This window comes from Monodelphis domestica, chromosome 1, assembly GCF_027887165.1.
Source record: "Monodelphis domestica isolate mMonDom1 chromosome 1, mMonDom1.pri, whole genome shotgun sequence".
NCBI lineage: Eukaryota > Metazoa > Chordata > Mammalia > Didelphimorphia > Didelphidae > Monodelphis > Monodelphis domestica.
The window spans coordinates 422,488,090-422,509,657 of NC_077227.1; the positions used below are offsets into that span (position 1 = coordinate 422,488,090).

General features: G+C 37.1%; 1 protein-coding gene across 19 annotated transcripts in view; it reads right to left on the reverse strand.

Moving 5' to 3' along the window:
• The window catches only part of TTLL11 (tubulin tyrosine ligase like 11), a 250,767-nt gene that overhangs the window by 211,852 nt on the left and 17,347 nt on the right, over positions 1-21,568 (reverse strand). For all 19 annotated transcript variants that reach the window (XR_008915265.1, XM_056812079.1, XM_056812067.1 and 16 more), the window contains exon 2: positions 3,257-3,353. Coding sequence is in view for 18 of the 19 variants with exons in the window: in XM_056812079.1 (XP_056668057.1) it covers positions 3,257-3,353 (97 nt within the window). In the remaining variant the exon portion in view is untranslated. The remainder of the gene's footprint in view (positions 1-3,256; positions 3,354-21,568) is intronic.

A 21,568-nucleotide genomic window follows, 5' to 3' on the forward strand; every position in this document is an offset into this window, starting at 1 on the left:
CTGATTTACTAAAGAGATTAATCTACTCAGCTGTGAATTCAAAATGGGCTGTCTTTTGGAAAACATCTACAGTAATTGGTAGATGTAGGGACTTAGGGGAGGTGACATGGGAGAAAAACCCCTATATTAGAAAAAGCAGAATCTCTTGAGGAGATATCCTTTTGGAGGAATTCCTTTTGGAGGATCTCTGGTGAGGATCGCTTGGGAAGAATCTCTTGAGAGAGGCTCTGGAGAAGGGAAGCTCTTGGAGGACAATCTCTAAGGAGGTCTCGCTGGAGTTCCTCTAAGGGGACTCTGTCCCTCTGGAGGCTCTGGAGAGAGGCCTTTTGGAACAGTCTCTGGCTACTCTCTGGTGAAGTCAGCTGAGATGGAGCTGGCCTGGTGTCACTAGAATCCTTGTTTAGGCAGACTTTGTGGTGAGTGTTAAAAGACTGACTGACTCTCTCTCTTAAGACTCAGATCTAGGCCATATTGGCTTGAGGCCCTTCATAATTATTCCTTTCCTACTCTTTCTCTCTTTCTCTAATTCCTCATTATATTATTAATTAAAATCTCTATAAAACCCAGTTGACTTGGGTATTTGAATAATTGGGAATATTTCCCTGGCGACCACCTTATATTTGATTTAAAACCAAGACACTGTAGTGAAACATATTTTCTGCGGTCAAATTTACTCACCCTCTCTTATGTCTATCACAATTTATATCTTCCACCATTTTAACTCACTACAGTTTAGGACATCAACCATTTTAAATCTCACACCAGCCACCCTATGAGTACCCTAGATTTCTATCTGTTCTTTGTTTTCTAGCAGATTTCCTGTCTCTCATCTTGTATCTGTTCCTATTCACTTGCTGGGTCCTTCTCTTCCTTCCACCAATTCATTCAAATTTCTCCATCACTAAAAGCGTCATTAGATCCTACAACGCCCTCCAACTATTTTCTTATTATCTCTCCTCTCCAGTCTTGGCTGAAGTCACAAAAAGGCCATCTAGAATTGGTGCCTCCTCTTCCTTTCCTCTCATTCTCTTCTAAACCCTCTGTAATCTGACTTCTAATCTCATTATTCATCTGATAAGACTTTCTCCCAAGTTACCAGAGATCTTTTAAAAGTAAAATATAATGGTCTTTTCTCAACCCTCATTCTTTTCAACCTCTTTGTAGCATCTGATACTATAAACAATCTTCTCTGAATGCTCCTTTCTTTCTGATTTTTTTATCATTGCTCTGCCTTGCTTCTTTTTACCTGTCTATTATTACTTCTCAGCCCTCTCTGCTTGATCTTCATGTAACTTCCATTAACCATAGGTTCCCCCACCAAAGTTCTGTCTTAGTTCTTTTTCTTCATACTCTCTCATTTACTGATCTTAATAGCTCTCACAAGTTCAAGATCTATGCATCTCTATGCAGATGATTCCAATTTTTTTTTTGTCTAGCTCTAATCTATTCTTGTCCCACAATACCAATTGACTTACTGGATGTTTAAAATTGGATATTTCCATAGACAAATTAAGCTCAATATATCTAAAAAATAAAATCTCTTTTCCCCCAAATTCATTCCTTTTCTAAACTTCCCTCTTGCTGTCAAGGGTATTTCCATCCTTTCAGTCACCCCAAATCACCATATTAATGTTTTCCTTGATTCCAACCAGTTGCCAAATCTCATAATTTCTTCCTCTGGAGTAGGGATTCTTAATCTGAGGTTTGCAGACCTATTTTTAATAATCTGACTACTAAATACCCATATAGTTGGTTTTCTTTGTATTTCTATTTGTTTTCTTCAATTAAAAGCATTATTCTGGGGGCAGCTAGGAGGCTCAGTGAATTGAAAGCTGTATAATTGAAAATCTGTTACCCTAAAAAAACTACATTTCCTGGGAGCCCATCAACTTCCTGTCATTACGTACTTCCTGTAGACAGGGGATATTAGGCAGGGATGTGGAGGGTCCTGCCTCTTTACTTCCTGTCCCAGCTTGGTGGTGGTAAGGTGGACATTTGACCTGGCTGATCAACCATGGGCATGTGGTCTTTATTTTGTATCCTCTTTCTTCCTTGATTTCCTACTAAAATATAATATTTTATTATTTGAGATTTAATTTTAATTTTTACCGAGCCAAGCCTAGAGATGGGAAGTCCTAGGTTCAAATCTGGCCTCATACACTTCCTAGCTGTGTGACCCTGGGCAAGTCACTTCACCCCCATTGCCTAGCCCTTACTGCTCTTATTCCTTGGACTCAATATACAGTATTGATTCTAAAACAGAAGGTAAGGGTCTAAATAAACAAACAAATGAATGAATGAATGAATGAACTAATAAATGAATGAATGAATGAATACATTAATTAATAGATAAAAGCATTATTCTGAGAAAGGAACCGCAGGTATCATCAGATTGTCAAAGGGGATCCATAACACAAAAAAGATTATGAACACCTGCTTTAGAAGATTTCTTTCATCCATCCCCTTCTCTCCACTCACAGATATTGCTTCAGTTCAGGACTTCATCAGCTAGATTGTTACAATAGCCTCCTAATTAAGCTGCCTCCCTTAAGACTCTTCTCACTCCTATTCATCTTTTCCATACCTGGCAAAGTGATCATCCTAACGCATAGGTCTGACTGCATTACTTCTCTTCTCAATAGATTCGATAGCTTTCCATCACCTCAAGGATCAAATATAAATTCCTTGATTTGGCATTTAACATTCTTTACAACCTAGTCTTTCTTGTCCATTATTCTATTCCATGAACAGTACAGTCCAATCATACTATAGTCCTTGGCTATTCTTCATATATAGCATTCCATCTTCCATCTCCCATCTATTTATGCCTTTACTCTGCTTGTCCCCCCCTTCCTAGAATGTGCTCCTTCCTAACCTCTACCTTGTAGAATCTCTGGTTTCTTTTAAGACTCAGTTCAAGTCCTTTTTAAGCAGGGCTTTTTCAGTATACCTATCACACCCCTAACATCTTATACCTTCCTACAAAGATTACCTTCCATCAATTAGTCCTTTGACTTTTATATCCTTATGTTCACAGCAATATTATGCCAATACAATTCATCTTTTTATGTTTCTGAGCTTCTAGCTTATGAAATCTTATATTTGCATCCTGATCCTATTAAGTCCATTTCTTTTCCAAGATAGAATTCATCAATGAATTTCATTTGAGAATCCACAAGTTTGAGTTTAGAAACCTGCCATGTTTTTATTGATACACCTAAGAAACCTCTCAAAGAATAACAATGCTAATTGGTACCTGGGAACTTGTTCACTTGACCTGAGAGTATGTCACTATCATGAAAGGAAACTCCATGCCAGTAGATATCACAGGGCAAGCGACGACCAAAGGGAAACTGAAAGAAATAGAAATGACAAAAAAAAATTAGGCTATTACTTTTGTTCTATTCCCATAATTTTAGTTACAAATGAAGGTCCAAGTAATCTAGCCATGGGAAACTTGAATGCCAATATATTTTCACTCACAAGAGTTGTTTTTGTTTTAAGGATCAGGACGATATAACCTTTTAAAACCTGGTTATATTCTGTCTTCTGTTGTTTTAATTGTTTCATTGCCTAAATTCTTTTCCTCAAGTATACTGTTTCTCATCCCCCTTTTTTTGGTATTATAGCATTGAAGGCACAGGATTAATACTTGTTGAATTCCATAACTAGCTAGCTTTATGACAAAATGCAAGCCATTTCCCCTCTCAATTTATAAAAGGATAGAACTAGAAGCTACCTATCTCTTCCAGCTCTAACATTTTAAGTTCTCTGTTATAGTATTAAATGTTAGAAAATCCTTTCTACCTATCTTTCTATTTTCTCTGTTCAGATTGAAATTACACTACACTGAAATTACAGCATTTGTCATTCTTCATGTTTCTGAAATTTCAGTCTATATAATCTTTAGTGTTTTATGTACCTTTTGAGTTCAACGTTCTCCCAAGGTCGTCTAATGGCAGCTTCAACATTCTATTTCCCAACATTATCTTCTAACAATCTATGTTCATAAATTCTGTCTTCAAATGTCCCTTTCTGCTCTTGCATTCTATTTTCATACAAATTTGGAACATAGAAAATTAAAGGTAGGAGGAATATTTAGTTTATACTATCATTTTACAGATCACAAGGTAACAGATTTTGAGCTAGAAAGAACCTTAGAGGTAATCTAGTCCAATTCTCTCATTTTACAGGGGAGAAAACTAAGGCCTCTGGAGACTAAGTACATCAAGGATATACAGCTATTAAATGGAAGAACTAGGACTCAAAATAACATCTCCAAACTCTTGGACTAATAATCTTTCTACTATTCTATACTGCTTCTTCAACCATCCCAAATTGAAAAAGAGAGAAAATAGGATCATACCTTTTAAATAAATTACATTAATTTAAAAGGCATAACAAAACAACACATATATTATACATTTTATAAGCATTAACATCATGGCATTTATAATTTATTGCATTTTCAATTATTTTATTTTGCATCCAATGGACTATAAATTATTAATCTGGAAGAAACCAGGAAAACAAGGAGAGGAAAACACATGTCATTTTCTTCCAGCTGTTAAATACTACTGTCATGGGACTCTGAATTTCCCTTTGCACCTCGAATTATAGAAGTGCTTCAGGTCAAACTACAAGCAGGAAAATTCCTTTCCTTCCTTGCGTTCTTGTTAGAGTTGAGGAAAGGGTGAACCCGGACATCAAATGCTCATGATAAAAAGGACCCCTGAGACAAATATTCCCCTTGGAATTTCCCCTTAGATTTCCAGATGGATACAGAAATACACCTCCAAGCTATGCTTTAATACCATTGGGTTTTATCTAAGACATCTACTTGCCCCCTAAACTATGAGGGTCACCCTCTGTGGCTTCAGGATACAAACCTCTGTCAGATAACAAACACCCCCCCCTAACTCCTTCCTAATCTACCTCCATTTCTGGTCACATTATTATCCCTGTTTTTGTAAGAGTATAAAAGACACAGAACACATCCCCTCTAGGAGGCCATTTTTCCATCTATGCTGACCTAGTCATTTCCACATAATTTCCAAATTAATAAGTTTTTTTATTTCTAAGCTAAGTTATGGAGTCTTGCATCCTTGTAAAAGTACCCATCTTGAACCTCAGGGGTTCACCTCAAGCCCCCCACTATACTACCATTTAGCAAAAGAAAAACAAACAAACCAGAAAGCCTGAATCTAACCTGACTCTTTTCAAAGTAATTCAATTCAACAACCATTTATTATACCTTACCATTTGCAAGGCACTGTGCTTAAAACTAAAGATTTAAGAATAAAAGTCAATAAAGAACCATCCTTCGAGGAGTTTACAATCTCATAAGGTGGACATTAGGGAGCACAAGGATACAAAGAGGAATGTTATCTCATCCAAATTCACCCCAGACTTTCTCTCAAGTCCCTTTCCAGATATTCTTGCCCATTCCCTTGGACCCTCTAAACTCCATTCTATCCAGGTTTCTCTTAATCCTTCCTCTTTTTTTCTCATGCTCCTTCATTCTAGCACTTATAGACCTAGTTCCCACCAGAAGGCACTACTTCTCTAGCCATCCTCTCTAGTACTAGATGCTTCTTTGTATATGCTCCTGTTCCCCAAAACACTGGAAGAGGAGTATAGTCATATCCTTCCTTGCTTCCCAACTCTCTCATGTGCCATCACTCAGAAATCTCACATTTGATTTTTAACTCTATCTTCAATTTCCCTACCTCCTGGACTTGATCTTCTGCCTGACCAACTTATAGTACCCTCTACTTTCAAATTGCTTAGTCCCTGTTTTATAACCTCACTCATGCCTTGCCAAATCCCAATTCTTCATTACCCACCCTACTACTACCTTCTCCACTCCCACTATATTGAGGAAAACTGGCAACCATTTTTACAGGGCCCACTACAAATGCATTCTCTATTTTCAACTGAGCATTCAGTGCTCCAAGGCGATCCTTTTACTGTTTTCTGTACTATATTTGACTATATTGTATTTCCAACAGTAATTATACCAAAACCTCTCTCCTCAAGCCTCCCATGCCATTTCCTTCCTTTTCTTTTCTTTTTCTTTTTTTTTAGGCAATGGGGGTTAAGTGACTTGACCAGGGTCACACAGCTGGGAAGTATCTGAGGTCATATTTGAACCTAGGATCTCCTGTCTCTAGGCCTGGCTCTCAATCCACTGAGCCATCCAGCTGCCCCCCCCCCTTTTCAAAGAAGATCTTGCTTCAAAATGTATTTAGTAAGAGTTCCCTCTTCTCTCCTATTCTACTTCTCTCAATCTGTCACTGGTATCCCACTATTCTCTTTTCCATTCCAGTCTCTGATTAAGAGGTAACCCTGAGAGCTCAAGGAGGCAGGCAAAGGCACTGGGGAACCTTGCGGACAGCGGAGAAGCAGCTGGAGAGAACTGGAGAGAGCCTGGGTGGCCCAGCCTTCCAGGAGTCTTCGGCCTCAGAGCACATACAGCTCAACCCAATTGAACTTAATCCAAACAAAAGCCTCCAGAGGACAGGAAAGCTAACATTCCTCCCCTAGAGACTGTACCAAGAGATCTGACAAAGCTCCAAGAGGGGAGACTGACAGCCCCAAAACCAAAAAAAAAATGAGAGGAGCAAAAGCACAGACAAATACGGGGAGCAAAGAAGGGGTAAACTCGAGCAAACAACAGAAAAAGAAGAAAGAAATTACAATAGACAGCTTCTGCACAGGTAATGAGCAAAGAGTGAACGAAACAGAGGGGGAGGGATCAGCAAAGAAAAAATCAGAAATCCCAGCGAATTGGATACCAGCTTTGGAAGAACTCAAAATGCAATTCAAAACACAATTAAGAGAGGATGAAAACAATTGGGAAAAGAACTTAAAAACTAATATAAGTCATCTGGAAACAGAGGCACTTGAACTAAAACAAGAAAATAGTGTCTTGAAAGCCAAAATCAACCAGCTGCAAAATGAGGAAAAGGAGATGAAAGATGACCTCCAAAGAAAATCAGACCAAAAGGAAAAGGATGACCAAAAAACTAAGGATGAAATCCAGTCTTTAAGAACCAGAATACAACAACTAGAATCAAGTGACCTCGCAAGGCAGCAGGACACTATAAAACAAAACCAAAAGAATGAAAAAATTGAGGAAAATATGAAGCATCTCATTCACAAAACAGAGGATTTAGAAAATTGTTCAAGGAGAGACAATTTAAGAATCATTGGCCTATCAGAAGACCATGACAAAAGAAAAAGGCTGGACATTATATTACAGGAAATTATTAAAGAAAACTGCCCCGATATCCTAGAACAAGAAGGAAAAGTGGAGATTGAGAGAATCCACAGATCACCTCCTGTACTTAATCCCCAACTGACAACATCCAGGAATGGTATAGCCAAATTCAAGAACTATCAGACCAAAGAAAAGATATTACAAGCTGCCAAGAAGAAGTCATTCAGATACCAAGGAACTACAGTGAGGATAACTCAGGATCTGGCTGCATCCACACTGAAAAAAAGAAAGGCATGGAATATGATATTCCGGAAAGCAAGGGAACTAGGTCTACAACCAAGAATCAACTACCCAGCAAAACTGACTATATTCTTACAGGGGAAAGTATGGTCATTCAACAAAATAGAAGAATTTCAAGAATTCGTGAAGAAAAGACCAGACCTGAACAGAAAATTTGATGTCTAAGCACAGAACTCAAGAGAATCATCAAAAGGTAATTAAAAAAGGGGGGGGGGGGAAGAAAAACAAAACAAAACAAAAAATTTTAAGAGACTCAATAAGTTAAAATGATATGTATCCCTATAAGAAAAGAGGTCATTGGTAACTCTTAAAAAACTGTTGTTATTATCTGAGCAGCAAAAAGAAGTACACTTAAAGGGAACAGTGACAAACTATATAGGATGAAAGGATAAGACATAAATAGGTATATAGATATATGCATGCAAAAATACATACACATGAGTATGAATATATATATATATATATGATGTAAAAAATAGACTCGAATACAGGACTACAATCCCCATGAGCCTTTGCTCCACTTCCCCAGAATGCCTTGTAATCTCACCTGGGCCGAGATCGAGAAGATATTTAAGCAAAGGCTTTTGAAGGTCTGGGGCCTTTTGGACTTCCGTTTTTGGACCAGAGGCGTCTCTTCCATGATGTGAGGTTATTTTGTCTAGGCCTCTGGCCTAGGCACATGTTTCTTACTTGTATATTCTTAATCTTTAACCTTTAATAAACCTCTAAAAAATATAATACTCCTTGCAGAGAGAAACTAATTTCTACCTGCCTCAGTCTCCCCCTCTCCCCTAAATTTTAATCTTTACAGTTGGCGACCTAATGGAAAAAAGAACTTTCAATCTTCTGATTTGTTTTCTGATCTTAAATTCAGTTTTAATATCTAGTACCTAGAAAAAAAAAATTTTTTTTCTGAGCCATATCTCTCTGGCCAAGGTTTTCTACCCTCGCAAAGCTGCTACAGGTTCCGGACCTGCCCCGCCGCTTCCGCCTGCAGCCTGCAGCCCTGATCATCCTCACCTGGTACCTTGTCCCGGCCTTGCCCACCCCCGCAGCCGCTCCAGCTCCTGGCCTCTCACCGGCCCGATGCCTGCCTATTTCTGCGCCCCAGACCCCCGAGCGTGACCCCAGCCGGCTCATCACCCAGATCCTTGGAGCAGATCGCTCAGGATTCATTGCGACCAGCTGGTAACAGTATTGGCCACGTGGGTGGAGGGGAGAGAAGAGAGGGAAAGGAGAACGGGCAATTTTCCCTTAGGCTAAGCCTCCACGTGGCTGGGGGTATTGGCCACAGGGGTATCAGAGAGGGGAAAGACAGAAAAGACTAAAGAGAAGAAACAGACTTTTCAAACAGAAACTTAATAGCAATGGGCTGTTTAAAAGGATTTTTGACTCTTCTGGCAGTTTCATTGATTTTGCCTGCCTGTCTGGGAGCAGACTCAGCCCAAAGATTCAACTTTAACTTTGGGGAGGAAAATGGGTGGCCCAGCGAACTGGAAGCCAGACCCAGAGACGGGAGGTCTCTAGCTAAAATCTGGCCTCCGATGCTTCCCAGCTGTGGGGCCCTGGACGGATCCCTTGAACCCCATAGCCTAGCCTTTACTACTCTACCTTCAGACAATAGGCATTTAAATGGATAATTAAAAACAAACAAACAAAAAAAAAACCCCAAGGAACTTTGAAGAGACTAAAGGCTATATTCTAAGGCATTTCAGACTCCAATGGTTTATAAAAAAAATCTCTGTATTCTATTGCATTTTTTGTTTAAGGTTTAACTTTGTGATTTTAAGTTCATATATTACTGGATTCAATACTATTCTGCTTGAACTGAAGGTTGATTGAATTTATTTTGAATGTACTGAGTTTTGAAATTCTGTTGTTTTTCCCCTATAACTGTGTTGAAAAAATATTATTGTGAATAAGCCCATATGTGAAAAAACAGCTTTTTTTTATTTTGCCGAGGATAGATGGACTTCAGAACTGGTTATAATTGTATTAACAACCTTTGGAAAATTTAATATGCTAAATACCTCAAATGATTTGATTTTAAGGGTTTTTAAATATGATTTTTGGAATTTTAACAATCTGGTTATTTTTGCCTGCCCCTACCACGAGGTAAGGCCCATTCTAGTAGCTGAAGTGAAATGTATTTTATAAACCCCAACCTTCCCACATGTGAATGGAAGTTGGGCAGTTAATTTCAGGGCATTTGTACCCTTGGGAAAAGCCTCCAAGAAAAAGGAGCACCTTTATTTATGCTCTTTAGCTCACTATTTTACTTCTACCAGAATGATATATAGATTTCTTGATTATGTTCTAAACCCAAGATGAGTTTTACTTTGTTTTAAAAAATATGTTTAAATACCAAGGTTGAAGGATTGCTATGTTTGTAAAAATTGTGACAAATGTCCATCAATTCATAGGTTTTTTTAATGTCATACAGCAACTTATGTGAATTATGAAAGTGTGTTTGTTTGCTATTGTAATTAATTGGGCTATTGAGAATTTTGGGGATTTTGATATCTACATATTTGTACTACTGTATTTTTAAAGATGAAAAAATTGTTAACCTTGTTCAATTCATTTGCCTTCTACTCACAGTGATCATGGCCAGATACAAAGAGGAAATGGATCTCATTTTTTGGTGAGAAAGCCTTGCATATCTCTTGCCAATTGATTCATATACCTCATACCTCAGCCATGCATCCCTAACTGATTCTGAATCTTTCAATCACCCACAACACGGGGGAATGTAAAAATATCATTATTTAAATTGCAAAGTTTAAATTCCTTTTGAGAAGAATTTTAGGTGAAGAAGATGCTACCTCTCTGAATCCAGAACTGAACTGTTGGAGAAGCCACCATGAAGAAGCCTCCAGACCACAAGTTGCACAAAATTGAACTTTGGGTGTGGTTGATTGAACATTTATTTGTATGTATACTTTTATGCCAAAGGGGACTGCCCCCTAACAGCTTTTTGTCAATGTGTTCAGAAATTATTGGTTTTATTCTTTTTTCTCTTATCCTCACACTATTGTAATCTTTTAAGTTTATTATGTTTTTATGATCCTTTTGGGGAAAAATTAATTTTTCCACAAATGATCACACGGGGGGGGATGTAAAAAATAGACTCGAATACAGGACTACAATCCCCATGAGTCTTTGCTCCACTTCCCCAGAATGCCTTGTAATCTCACGTGGGCCGAGATCGAGAAGATATTTAAGCAAAGGCTTTTGAAGGTCTGGGGCCTTTTGGACTTCCGTTTTTGGACCAGAGGCGTCTCTTCCATGATGTGAGGTTATTTTGTCTAGGCCTCTGGCCTAGGCACATGTTTCTTACTTGTATATTCTTAATCTTTAACCTTTAATAAACCTCTAAAAAATATAATACTCCTTGCAGAGAGAAACTAATTTCTACCTGCCTCAGTCTCCCCCTCTCCCCTAAATTTTAATCTTTACAATACATATATATAACTAGAGCTTAAAATAGGTTAATATTAAAAGAAATGGGAAAAGAAACAAATGGGGTAAATTTATATGTCATAAATAAGCTCATGGTGGGAGGGGGAGAACATCAATACACTGCACTGGAAGGCTAAAGAGGTCGGAGACAGGAAATACTCAACTTTTACATGCTTTGAAATTGACTCAAAGAAGGAAAAACAATCCAATCCATCGGGGGCAGAGAATAGATTTGCGCCCTATAGGGGAGTAGAAGGGTAACAAATGGTCTGGTGGGGAGGGAAGCAGTATAAGAGAGGGAGGGGGCAGGAGGTTAATTTTAGAAAGACTACAGGGAAACTAAGGGGGGGATAATAAGGGAGGAGGGTAGAAAGGGAAGTCAGACCTTTGGGAAGGGAAAGATTTTAAAACCAAGCAAGACTTAGAAAGAGTCACAAAATGTAAAATAAATAATTGTGAATACATCAAATTAAAATGATTTGTACAAACAAAACCAATATAACTAAAATCAGAAGGGAAGCAACAAATTGGGAAACAATCTTCGTAAAAACCTCTGACAAAGGTTTAATTACTCAAATTTACAAAGAGCTAAATCAATTGTACAAAAAATCAAGCCATTCTCCAATTGATAAATGGGCAAGGGACATGAACAGGCAGTTCTCAGCCAAAGAAATCAAAACTATTAATAAGCACATGAAAAAGTGCTCTACATCTCTTATAATCAGAGAGATGCAAATCAAAACAACTCTGAGGTATCACCTCACACCTAGCAGATTGGCTAACATGACAGCTATGGAAAGTAATGAATGCTGGAGGGGATGTGGCAAAGTAGGGACACCAATTCATTGCTGGTGGAGTTGTGAATTGATCTAACCATTCTGGAGGACAATTTGGAACTATGCCCAAAGGGTGATAAAAGACTGCCCTTTGATCCAGCCATAGCATTGATGGGTTTGTACCCCAAAGAGATAATAAGGAAAAAGACTTGTACAAGAATATTCATAGCTGCACTCTTTGTGGTGGCCAAAAATTGGAAAATGAGGGGATGTCCTTTGATTGGGGAATGGCTGAACAAATTGTGGTATATGTTGGTGATGGAATACTATTGTGCTAAAAGGAATAATAAAGTGGAGGAATTCCATGAAGACTGGAACAACCTCCAGGAAGTGATGCAGAGCGAAAGGAGCAGAACCAGGAAAACATTGTACATAGAGACTGATACACTGTGGTACAGTCGAAGGTAATGGACTTCTCCATTAGTGTCAATGCAGAGTCCCTGAACAATCTGCAGGGATCTAAAAAACACTATCCACAAGCAGAGGATAAACTGTGAGAGTAAAAACACCGAAGAAAAGCAACTGCTTGACTACAGGGGTTGAGAGGATATGACTGAGGAGAGACTCTAAATGAACACTCTAATGCAAATACCAACAACATGGAAATGGGTTCGAATCAAGAACACATGTGATACCCAGTGGAATCGCACATCGGCTATGGGAGAGGTGGTGGGAGGCGGGGGAGGGAAGAAAAGAAAATGATCTTTGTTTCCAATGAAAAATGTTTGGAAATGATCAAATAAAATCATGTTTAAAAAAAGAAAAAAGAAGAGGAAAAAAAATCACACGCACACAAAGAAAAAGAGGTGACCCTTCTCTCCAAGGCAGATTTCTTAATATATGCATAACCCAGGAGAATTGCTTGTCAATCCCAAGAGAGAGGAGGAAACAGAGGAGGAAGACAACATGAATTATATAACTTTGGAAAACATATTAAATTGTTATTGAAAGAAAATATAAAATTTTTAATTAATTAAATAAAAATAAAAGGCAGATCCTTCTATTTTTAGCCTCACTACCAATCCTTTCCCACCCCTTTGGGAGCTAGCTCCTTCAATCATTCCATCTTTTTTTTTCCTTTCTCCCTACATCCTACCTAATTACTGGTTCCTTCTCTTCTGCTAGAAAATATGCCCAACTTTCCTTTATTAAAAAAAAATCAATCAAAAACCTTTCATTTGACCCACTCCTTCAAGATATCATCCTATATCTTTTCCCATTTCACCAACAAACTCCTCAAAATAGCAGTTCATATGACACCTTTTTGGACATAGCCAATAAGAGAATTTGTTTTGCTAGACTTACACAAACTTCTACAAGGGTTTTATTTTCCTTTTCTTTTTTCATGGGGAGGAAGGAATGAGAGGTGAGATATGAAATAATTTCAGTTCTAAATACTATGATCTTGAGAACAGAATTAATTCATTCAGTAAACATTTATTAGGTGCCTATTATGTACAGCTTAATTTTTTTAGATCCTGGGATAAATGTTGTTTCAAATGGTACTACTCTGTGGTACCTTAGGGCTTTGCAGCAAATCCAGGGAAACCATAGGATAGTTTTAAGATGATATTTTTAAGTTTTCAAGGTAAAACCTGGAAATTTGTCCGATATTCCTCCAACTATTGGCCTGAGGCAGTTCAGAGCTTTCAACATTAGTTCAAGCTACGTTCTTTTCAATGATGTTCTTGAATGTTTGATTATGTTTTTTGTTTACCTCTAATTTTGGCCATGACAGTATTTGGTTTACTAAGTAGGTAGGATGTAAATACTTATTGATGTAAAGATATAAGATTAGCTTTGCTGCAAAGCAGGAGATCCTACAGGACAGAAGCAGGGCCAAGATTCTGTAGCTCTGAAGAAGGCAGTTTCTGTCAGGCAGTTGCTTCTCTGAAGGAGACAGGGAAGTTGGTGGAGTTACTCTCCAGAGAAGGAGACTTTTAAGCTGCCAGGAAACTGGGACTTTCCTTCAAACAAGTTTTCATCTTCTGCAAATGGCAGAGAGTGGTTAACACTCCACACAGGTGGACTGTGTGAGTGAAACCATTTCTCCCTTTCCTGATCTTGTGTGTCACAACTGATTTCTACTGGGACTTCTGCCAGACCCAAGAGGACATCAGTTTGTGAGACTTCCTTTGGCCCTTGTTCCTATATCTACAAGGCTTTCCCTAATTTTAATATAATAACTAAGGATTGATTCATATAGTTTAGAAAGTAGACTTATAGGTAGAGAAAACATTGGTTAGTGGGGTTTAAGTACTCTGACTTTGGGGATAAGATCAGATCTTCCCAATTCCCTTCCCTTCCTTCCCTTAGCATAAATAAACAGTTATATTTATCTATGTGCTTATTATTCTATATACTATTTCAGTTGGAAAGTCAATAGATTCGACAATCTACAGAAATTGGCCCAGGTCAGAGTAGTTAGAAGGGTTTGTAGGCCTGGCAGTTAGAGTACCTTGCAACATTTTTTTCTTCTCAGCATCTGGTTGCTATCCAAGGTGCTGAAACATAGAATACTGACTTTGATTGACACTGGGGGATTTAAAAATTAAAAAGACAATTTAAAAAGACAAGTTAAAGGGTAAAAGCACATGTACTAGGGGAATTTTTTTTACTTTTTTTTTGTTTCTATTCTCTTGGCTATTACTATTAGTACTCAAGATGGATACTAACAAAATGTATCCTATCCTATATAACACCTTCATTTATAAATATAGCATCATGTCAGGAGACATGATAAATGTTATTTTCTTCTTTTTATGACTATTTCCTGTATATTCCTTATGGGATTTTTCACAATATTTCCAAATTTGTGTTACATGATGTTGGGTTATAAGTGGATGGAACCGATTATGTTGTTAATACTCAGAACCATTTGTGCCTATGTACCTCTACTAAGCTTACGTTTGTTGGTGTTATATAAATGCAGAAACCTGGTTTTTGGAATTGTTAACAAAATAAGAGCAATTGTACAATGGCTGACTAGAGATTCAGAAATGAAACAAATGTTGTTAATTGAAAGAAAAAATTGAAGTTATGGAACAATGTATGAAGGATGGAATGATACAAAATAATGGTGTTAAATTATTTACAGGAAAATGTTATGGATAAGGAAGTTAATGAAGTAAATGTTAAAAAATTATACAGATTAGAAAGAAAGAATGCAGAATTAAATAAGACCCAAGCTAATTTGTTTCCTCTCAGAGATATACCAGTCATTACTCAGGATGAAGTATTTAAAATTAAGACCCATAAGCTATTCACTCATGAAGACCTAGAAACTATCAAGCATAGAACCCCTCATTTTTTGATGATCCTAATAAGGTTATAAAAGAATTTCAGGGGGGGCAGCTGGGTAGCTCAGTGTATTAAGAGCCAGTCCTAGAGACGGGAGGTCCTAGGTTCAAATCTGGCCTCAGCCACTTCCTAGCTGTGTGACCCTGGGCAAGTCACTTGACCCCCATTGCCTAGCCCTTACCACTCTTCTGCCTTGGAGCCAATACACAGTATTGACTCCAAGATGGAAGGTAAGGGTTATAAAAAAAAAAAGAATTTCAGGGGACAATTACAATCTTTGACCTGGACTATGCTGATTTTTTTCTTGCTAATGGAAGAATTGCTCACTAAGAGAGAGAGAAACCAATTTATTGAAGAGACCAGAAATAGTCCACCTTTGACCCCATGGCTGGAGGATTATGGGGATATGGACATGAATTCTGTTTCTGATTATAGATTAATGAATTAGGCCAGAAGATCAATAACTGAAGTAATGAAAAGGCACTGTAGGCACTGCCCCAATGCATGGTCAAAATTTGAAAGTATAAAACAAAAGCAGGATGAAACACCCAACTAGTTTCCTGGATAGAATTACAGAAGCAGCCAAATCAAATTTAGGACTCAATGTGTTGGCAGAAGAAACCATTGCCCACATCAAAAGATTGTTTGTTTAAAATGCCTGTCCCAAGATAAAACAATTTTTAAGAGCAATTGTCCAGACTGGGAAGAGCTAAGTTTAGAGGAGTTAAAAAGAAAAGCAACATATTTATGTTTAGATAATGAGGATAGATCTTATGAAGCCAAAGATACAGTGATTTAAGATTTAAGAGAGAAATTAAGGGATACTGAGAGTAAAGTCAGGGATAGCAAGATCAAAGAGATAAAAGAAGTGGCAGCACTTAGATCTGTGCAACCTAATAATCAATAAATACCAAGAGAAAAGAGATCAGGAGTTCCAAGGTGTTTTTTATGTAATCATGTAGGGCATTTTGTAAGAGAGTGCAGATAGAGAGGACAATTTTCTAGACAAATCAATAGGAATAATGGATACAATAGGCAATGAAATAATAATTGGAATAATAATTATTATTATCAAAGAAGGAGTAATGATAATAATTGTCCAAATGCTTGCTGTCAGGGAGCTCAAGTACCTGATTTGAACACAATTCAAGGGTGGTAAAATCTGGAGTGAGACCTAAGTATAGCCAAGTGGTTAGAGGACAGAAGGGTGATGAGAACAAAGGGGCATAATCCTTATGAAGGTGTACCCAGAGTTCTCAAGTATTTGAAGAATCAAAGGGAAATGGATTGGAAATAAATGGAATTGAATGTAATGGAAATAAGGTTAATGAATTTATAAATAATGTGATTGAAACAAAGGATAATGTAATTGGTGTTAATAATTGTGAGGAAAAAATTGTAATGTAAAAATAGTTGAAAATTCTAGACTGTGAAATAATGGAAAATAATGAAGAATGTAAATTGGATAAATATAATGTGATTGTAAATGAGAACAATGATACCAAGGAAGAGATTATAAAAACCAGTGAGAGTAGTGAAAAATCTGATGAAGTTGTTAAAGATGTGAAATCCTGGGAATATCATGCAATTCAAGCAGATGTAAATTTGGATGGACAGGAAATAACTGTCCCAAAAAAGGGCTTTGTACTGATGTTACTGTGTTAGCTCTGGTGTTGGAGACATTCCAACCACCAAGAAATGACCTTCTGGTTGATATTGGAGTCAGTAAATCAGTTTTGGAAAGTTTTCCTAAGAATTATAGAGCTATTTGGTACAATGGAAGTAACAGGTCCTACTCATAAAATGCAGAGAGCAGCAAAATTACAACCAGAAATGATTACTTTAGGTCCATTATCTGTGGAACATGCATTTCTGTATATGCCAGAATGCCCAATGAATCTTTTAGGTAGAGGGCAATGATCCAATGTACTGAAACTGATGATATTCTCATTACATCTACCAGAAGAATCTCTGAAAGTTTTTCCATTGCTCTTCTTAGATTTGGTCAATACACAGGATGACTTAGATTCAATCTATCCAAAACTTGAGGATATCCCTAAGGATCTTTGGTCAAAATCTTCCACAGATGTATGTCTATTGAAATCAGCTACTCCAGTCAGGGTGATGATTAAGGAAGGACCAGTTCCTGGTGTACCTCTATGTCCCTTGACTAAAGGAGCAATTGAGGGTATGTGACCAATCATAGAATCCCTAATTCAACAGAGGATCATAATACCTTGCTCCTCAGAATTTAATACTCCTCTTCTTCCAATTAAAAAGCCAAAATTAGATCAGAATAGCAAAGCTGTATTTGTTTTATCCAGGATTTAAGAGCAGTCAATGATTATGTAATCAAAATTCATCTTGTCATACCAAGTCCAGCTGCTATAATTTCTTCAATTCCAAGTCAGGCAAGATATTTCACTGTGGTAGATTTATGTTCCGCTTTTTTCTCAATTCCAATTCATGAGGATTCTCAAAAGAGCTTTGCTTTTACCTGCGGAAAAATCAGTAGACTTGGACTCCTTTGCCTCAAGGTTTTATGGGCTCGCCTAGCCAATTTTCACAAATTCTGAATAGAGATCTGAAAACTATAACATTCAAAGAAAGTAAATTGGTGAATTTTGTGGATGATATTCTTCTTGAATCCCCAAATGCAAAGATATGTCTGAGAGATAGCAACATTCTTTCGTTAGAATTATATAAACATGGGCATAAAATCTCCAAGTCAAAATTATAATGGTTTTGCCAAGAGTACAATATTTGGTTTTGTGTTATCAGAGGGTTCAAGAGTATCACACAGAAAAGAATTGCAGATATCCAGAAACTGAGTGTTCTAAAGACCAAAAAGCAACTCAGAGCTGTTTTTGGAACAACTGGATTCTGTAGACAATGGATACCTGGATATAGTGAACTAACAAAATGTCTAACAGATTTAACCAGGAATACAGAACCTGAACCTCCAAAACTAAAACCTGGACATCTGCAAGCCATAAGTAAGCTTAAAAAAACCATTTTATCTGCTCCAGCTTTGAGTATCCCAGACTATACAAAGCCATTCGACTATTTGTTAATGAGACTAAAGGTATTGCTTCTGAGGATTGACACAGACTTTAGGATAAAGTTATCATCCAATTGGATATTATAGTTGTCAACTTGATCCAATAGCTGCAGGTACTGTACCTTGTCTAAGGGGTGTAGCAGGTGCTGCAGTGTTAGTCCAGAAGTCAGTAGATTTAGTTTGGGGATCTCAATTGACTATATTTTTCACATCAAATAGAACCACTGATGAGTAAATTTCATACTCAAGCTTATTCAGATCAAAGAATTTCTAAGTATGAAACTATTCTCCTGGGTAGTAAGACCATCCAGTTGAGGAGGTATAGTGTATTAAATCCAGCTACACTTCTTCCTGATTTGGCAAAGAATGGTGAACCATTATATGAGTGTGTAGAAGTAGTAGATCTAGTAGATATGCCTAGGAAGGATTTGAAAGACACTCCTATTGAAAATCCAGACTTGGTATTATTCATAGATGGTTCCTCATATTTGTGTGATGGAATTCAATGTACTGGTGCTGCAGTGGTCACAGAATTTGAAACGCTCTGGTATGGCTCTTTATCTAGTAACCATAGTGCTCAAGTAGCAGAGTTGGTAACATTGAAGCAAGCATGTCTTCTAGCTGATGGTAAAAGTGCTAATATTTTTACAGACTCTCGTTAGGCATTTTCAGTGTGTCATGCAATAGGAAAGATCTAGAAACAATGAGGTTTTATTACTGCCTCAGGAAAACCAATTGCATATGCAGAAATAATAACTGAGTTGTAGGATGTTATCCAAAAACCTAAACAGCTAGTGGTAATCCATTGTAGAAGTCATACTTATGGCAGAGATTCAGTTTCTAAAGGAAATCATAGAGCCAATATAACTGCTAAGTATGCAGCCCAGAATGCTCCAGTGTATGTAATGAATTTGTCAACTATTGAGTCTGATGATTTAGAAAGAGCTTGTGTAGACTCATAAATTCAGAAGTGGAAGGAGAAATTCGGAGCAAGGAAAGAACATGGAATATGGGTTGCAGACACTGGAAAACCGCTGTTACCAAAAGATTTATATACCTATTTGTGTCAAGCCATTCACACAAAAGGTCATTTTGGTACTCAAGCTGTAGAAGACTCTGTAAAAAGGTAATGGGTAGCTCTGAGAATAAGGACTGTTGCAAATAAGATCTGTACTAGTTGTTCTGTTTGCCAAAAATTCAATCAAGGTGCATTCAGAAAGAAAGCTTTGGGTAGTAGACCTCTGACATATTGTTCATTTGAGAGTTTGCAAATAAATTACATAAGCATGCCAAAAGCTGGAAGATACAGGGATTGTCTTGTAATTGTAGATAGATTTTTTTATACAATTACAAGATAGTCTTGTAATTGTAGATAGAAAAGTAGCCTGAAGCTTTTCCATCTAATACTAATACAGCTAGCTTTGTGGTGAAAGTGTTGCTTAAAGAAATTGTTCCTAGATGTGCCATTTACCATAGATTCTGATAAAGGATCTCATTTTACACAAGATATCCTGAAAAGAGTCTATGAGAATCTAGGAATAACACCTAAATATCATGTTCCTTATCATCCACAAAGTTCAGTTCAAGTGGAGCATGTGAATAGGGAACTCAAGACTATGGTGGGGAAAATTTGTGCTGAAACTCATCTAAAATGGCCAGATATTCTTCCCATAGCTTTGTTTTACCTACATACAAGTCCAAGAGCAGACTTGCATATATCATCTTATGAAATGCTCTTCAGATATGCTCCATTGCAGTCAAAAACTTGTAAGACTGTTTATATATCTCTCCTCTCTTCTCATGCTCCTTCATTCTGGCACTTAGAGACCTGTCTCCCACAAGAAAACACTACTTCCCTGGACATCCTCTAGTATTAGATGCTTCTTCTCATATTCCTCTCTCCCCCAAAACACAGTAGGTGATTGGGAACCACTGGAGTTTACTGAGTAGAGGGGAAATATGGGAAGCATTTATATGACCAAACAAGGGTTAGAGAGAACCATGGAAAATAAACTGGATAATTTTGATATGTAATTTAAAAAGCACAAACGAAACCAAAATTAGAAGGCAGGCAGAAAACTGGAGTTGGGGGGAGGGGCAGGATTTATAGCAAGTTTCTCTGACAAAGGCTTCATTTTTCAAATATATAGGAAAATGAGTCAAAACTTATAAAAATTAGAATCATTCCCCAACTGATAAATGTTCAAAGGATATGAAGAGGCAGTTTTCAGAAGAAGAAATCAAAGCTATCAATAGTAACCTGAAAAAAAAATGCTCTATAATCACTACTGATTACAGAAATGCAAATTAAAACTACTCTGAATGCTCATACCTGTTAGATTGGCTAACATGATGGAAAAGGAAAATGACAAATGCTAAAGTGGATGTGGAAAAATTGGGACACTAATGCACTATTAGTGGAACTGTTAATGCTGGAGAATAATTTCTGGAGAATAATTTGATATTGTGGCCAAAGGGCCACACTATGTATATCCTTTGATCCAGCAATACCCATTCTAGGTTTGAATCCCAAAGAAATCAAAGAAAAGAGAAAATATATTTGCACAAAAATACCTATAACAGTTCTTTTTGTGGGAGCAAGAAATTAGAAATTGAGGAGATGGCTCATCAGTTAAAGAATAGCTGAAAAAGTTGTGAAAAATAAATGTGATATTATCATACTATGAGAAATTATGAGCAAGATACGTTTTTAGAAAAACCTAGGAAGATTTATATGAACTGATGCGAAGTGAATTGAGCAGCTCTAGAAGATCATGGTCCCCAGCAAATATTGTAAAATGATCAACTTGTAAAAGACTTAGCTACTCTGATCAAGACAATGATCCAAGACAATTCCAATGAACCCATGCTGAAAAATGTTATACACCTACAGAGAAAAGTGACAAATTGCGCATAGTCTGAAGCCTCATTTTTTTCATTCCTTGCATTTCTTGCTTTTAATTTTCTTTCTTTCTTTCTTTCTTTCTTTCTTTCTTTTTTTTTTGCAATATGGCTAATATGGAAATGTTTTTGCATGACTTGACATGTAAAACTGATCACATGCTTGCATTCATAATGGAGGGGAAGAGCAAGAAGGAAGGAGAGAATCTGGAACTCAAATTTTTAAAAAATAAATGTCCAAAATACATAAATAAAAATGCTTTAAATGAAACCATACCCATACATATGACTAAAATATGCATGCCCTCTGACTCAACAATGCCACTGCCAGGAATAACTTAGGAAAGAAGGAGAGGGCCTATATGTGTTCAAAAGTATTTGCATCAGAACTTGTTGTTAAAACAAAAATCTGAAAACAAAAAGAGTACCTCTCAATTAGGAAATGACTGTTTCAGTAAGGTATATATAAATGTAACAGATTATTGT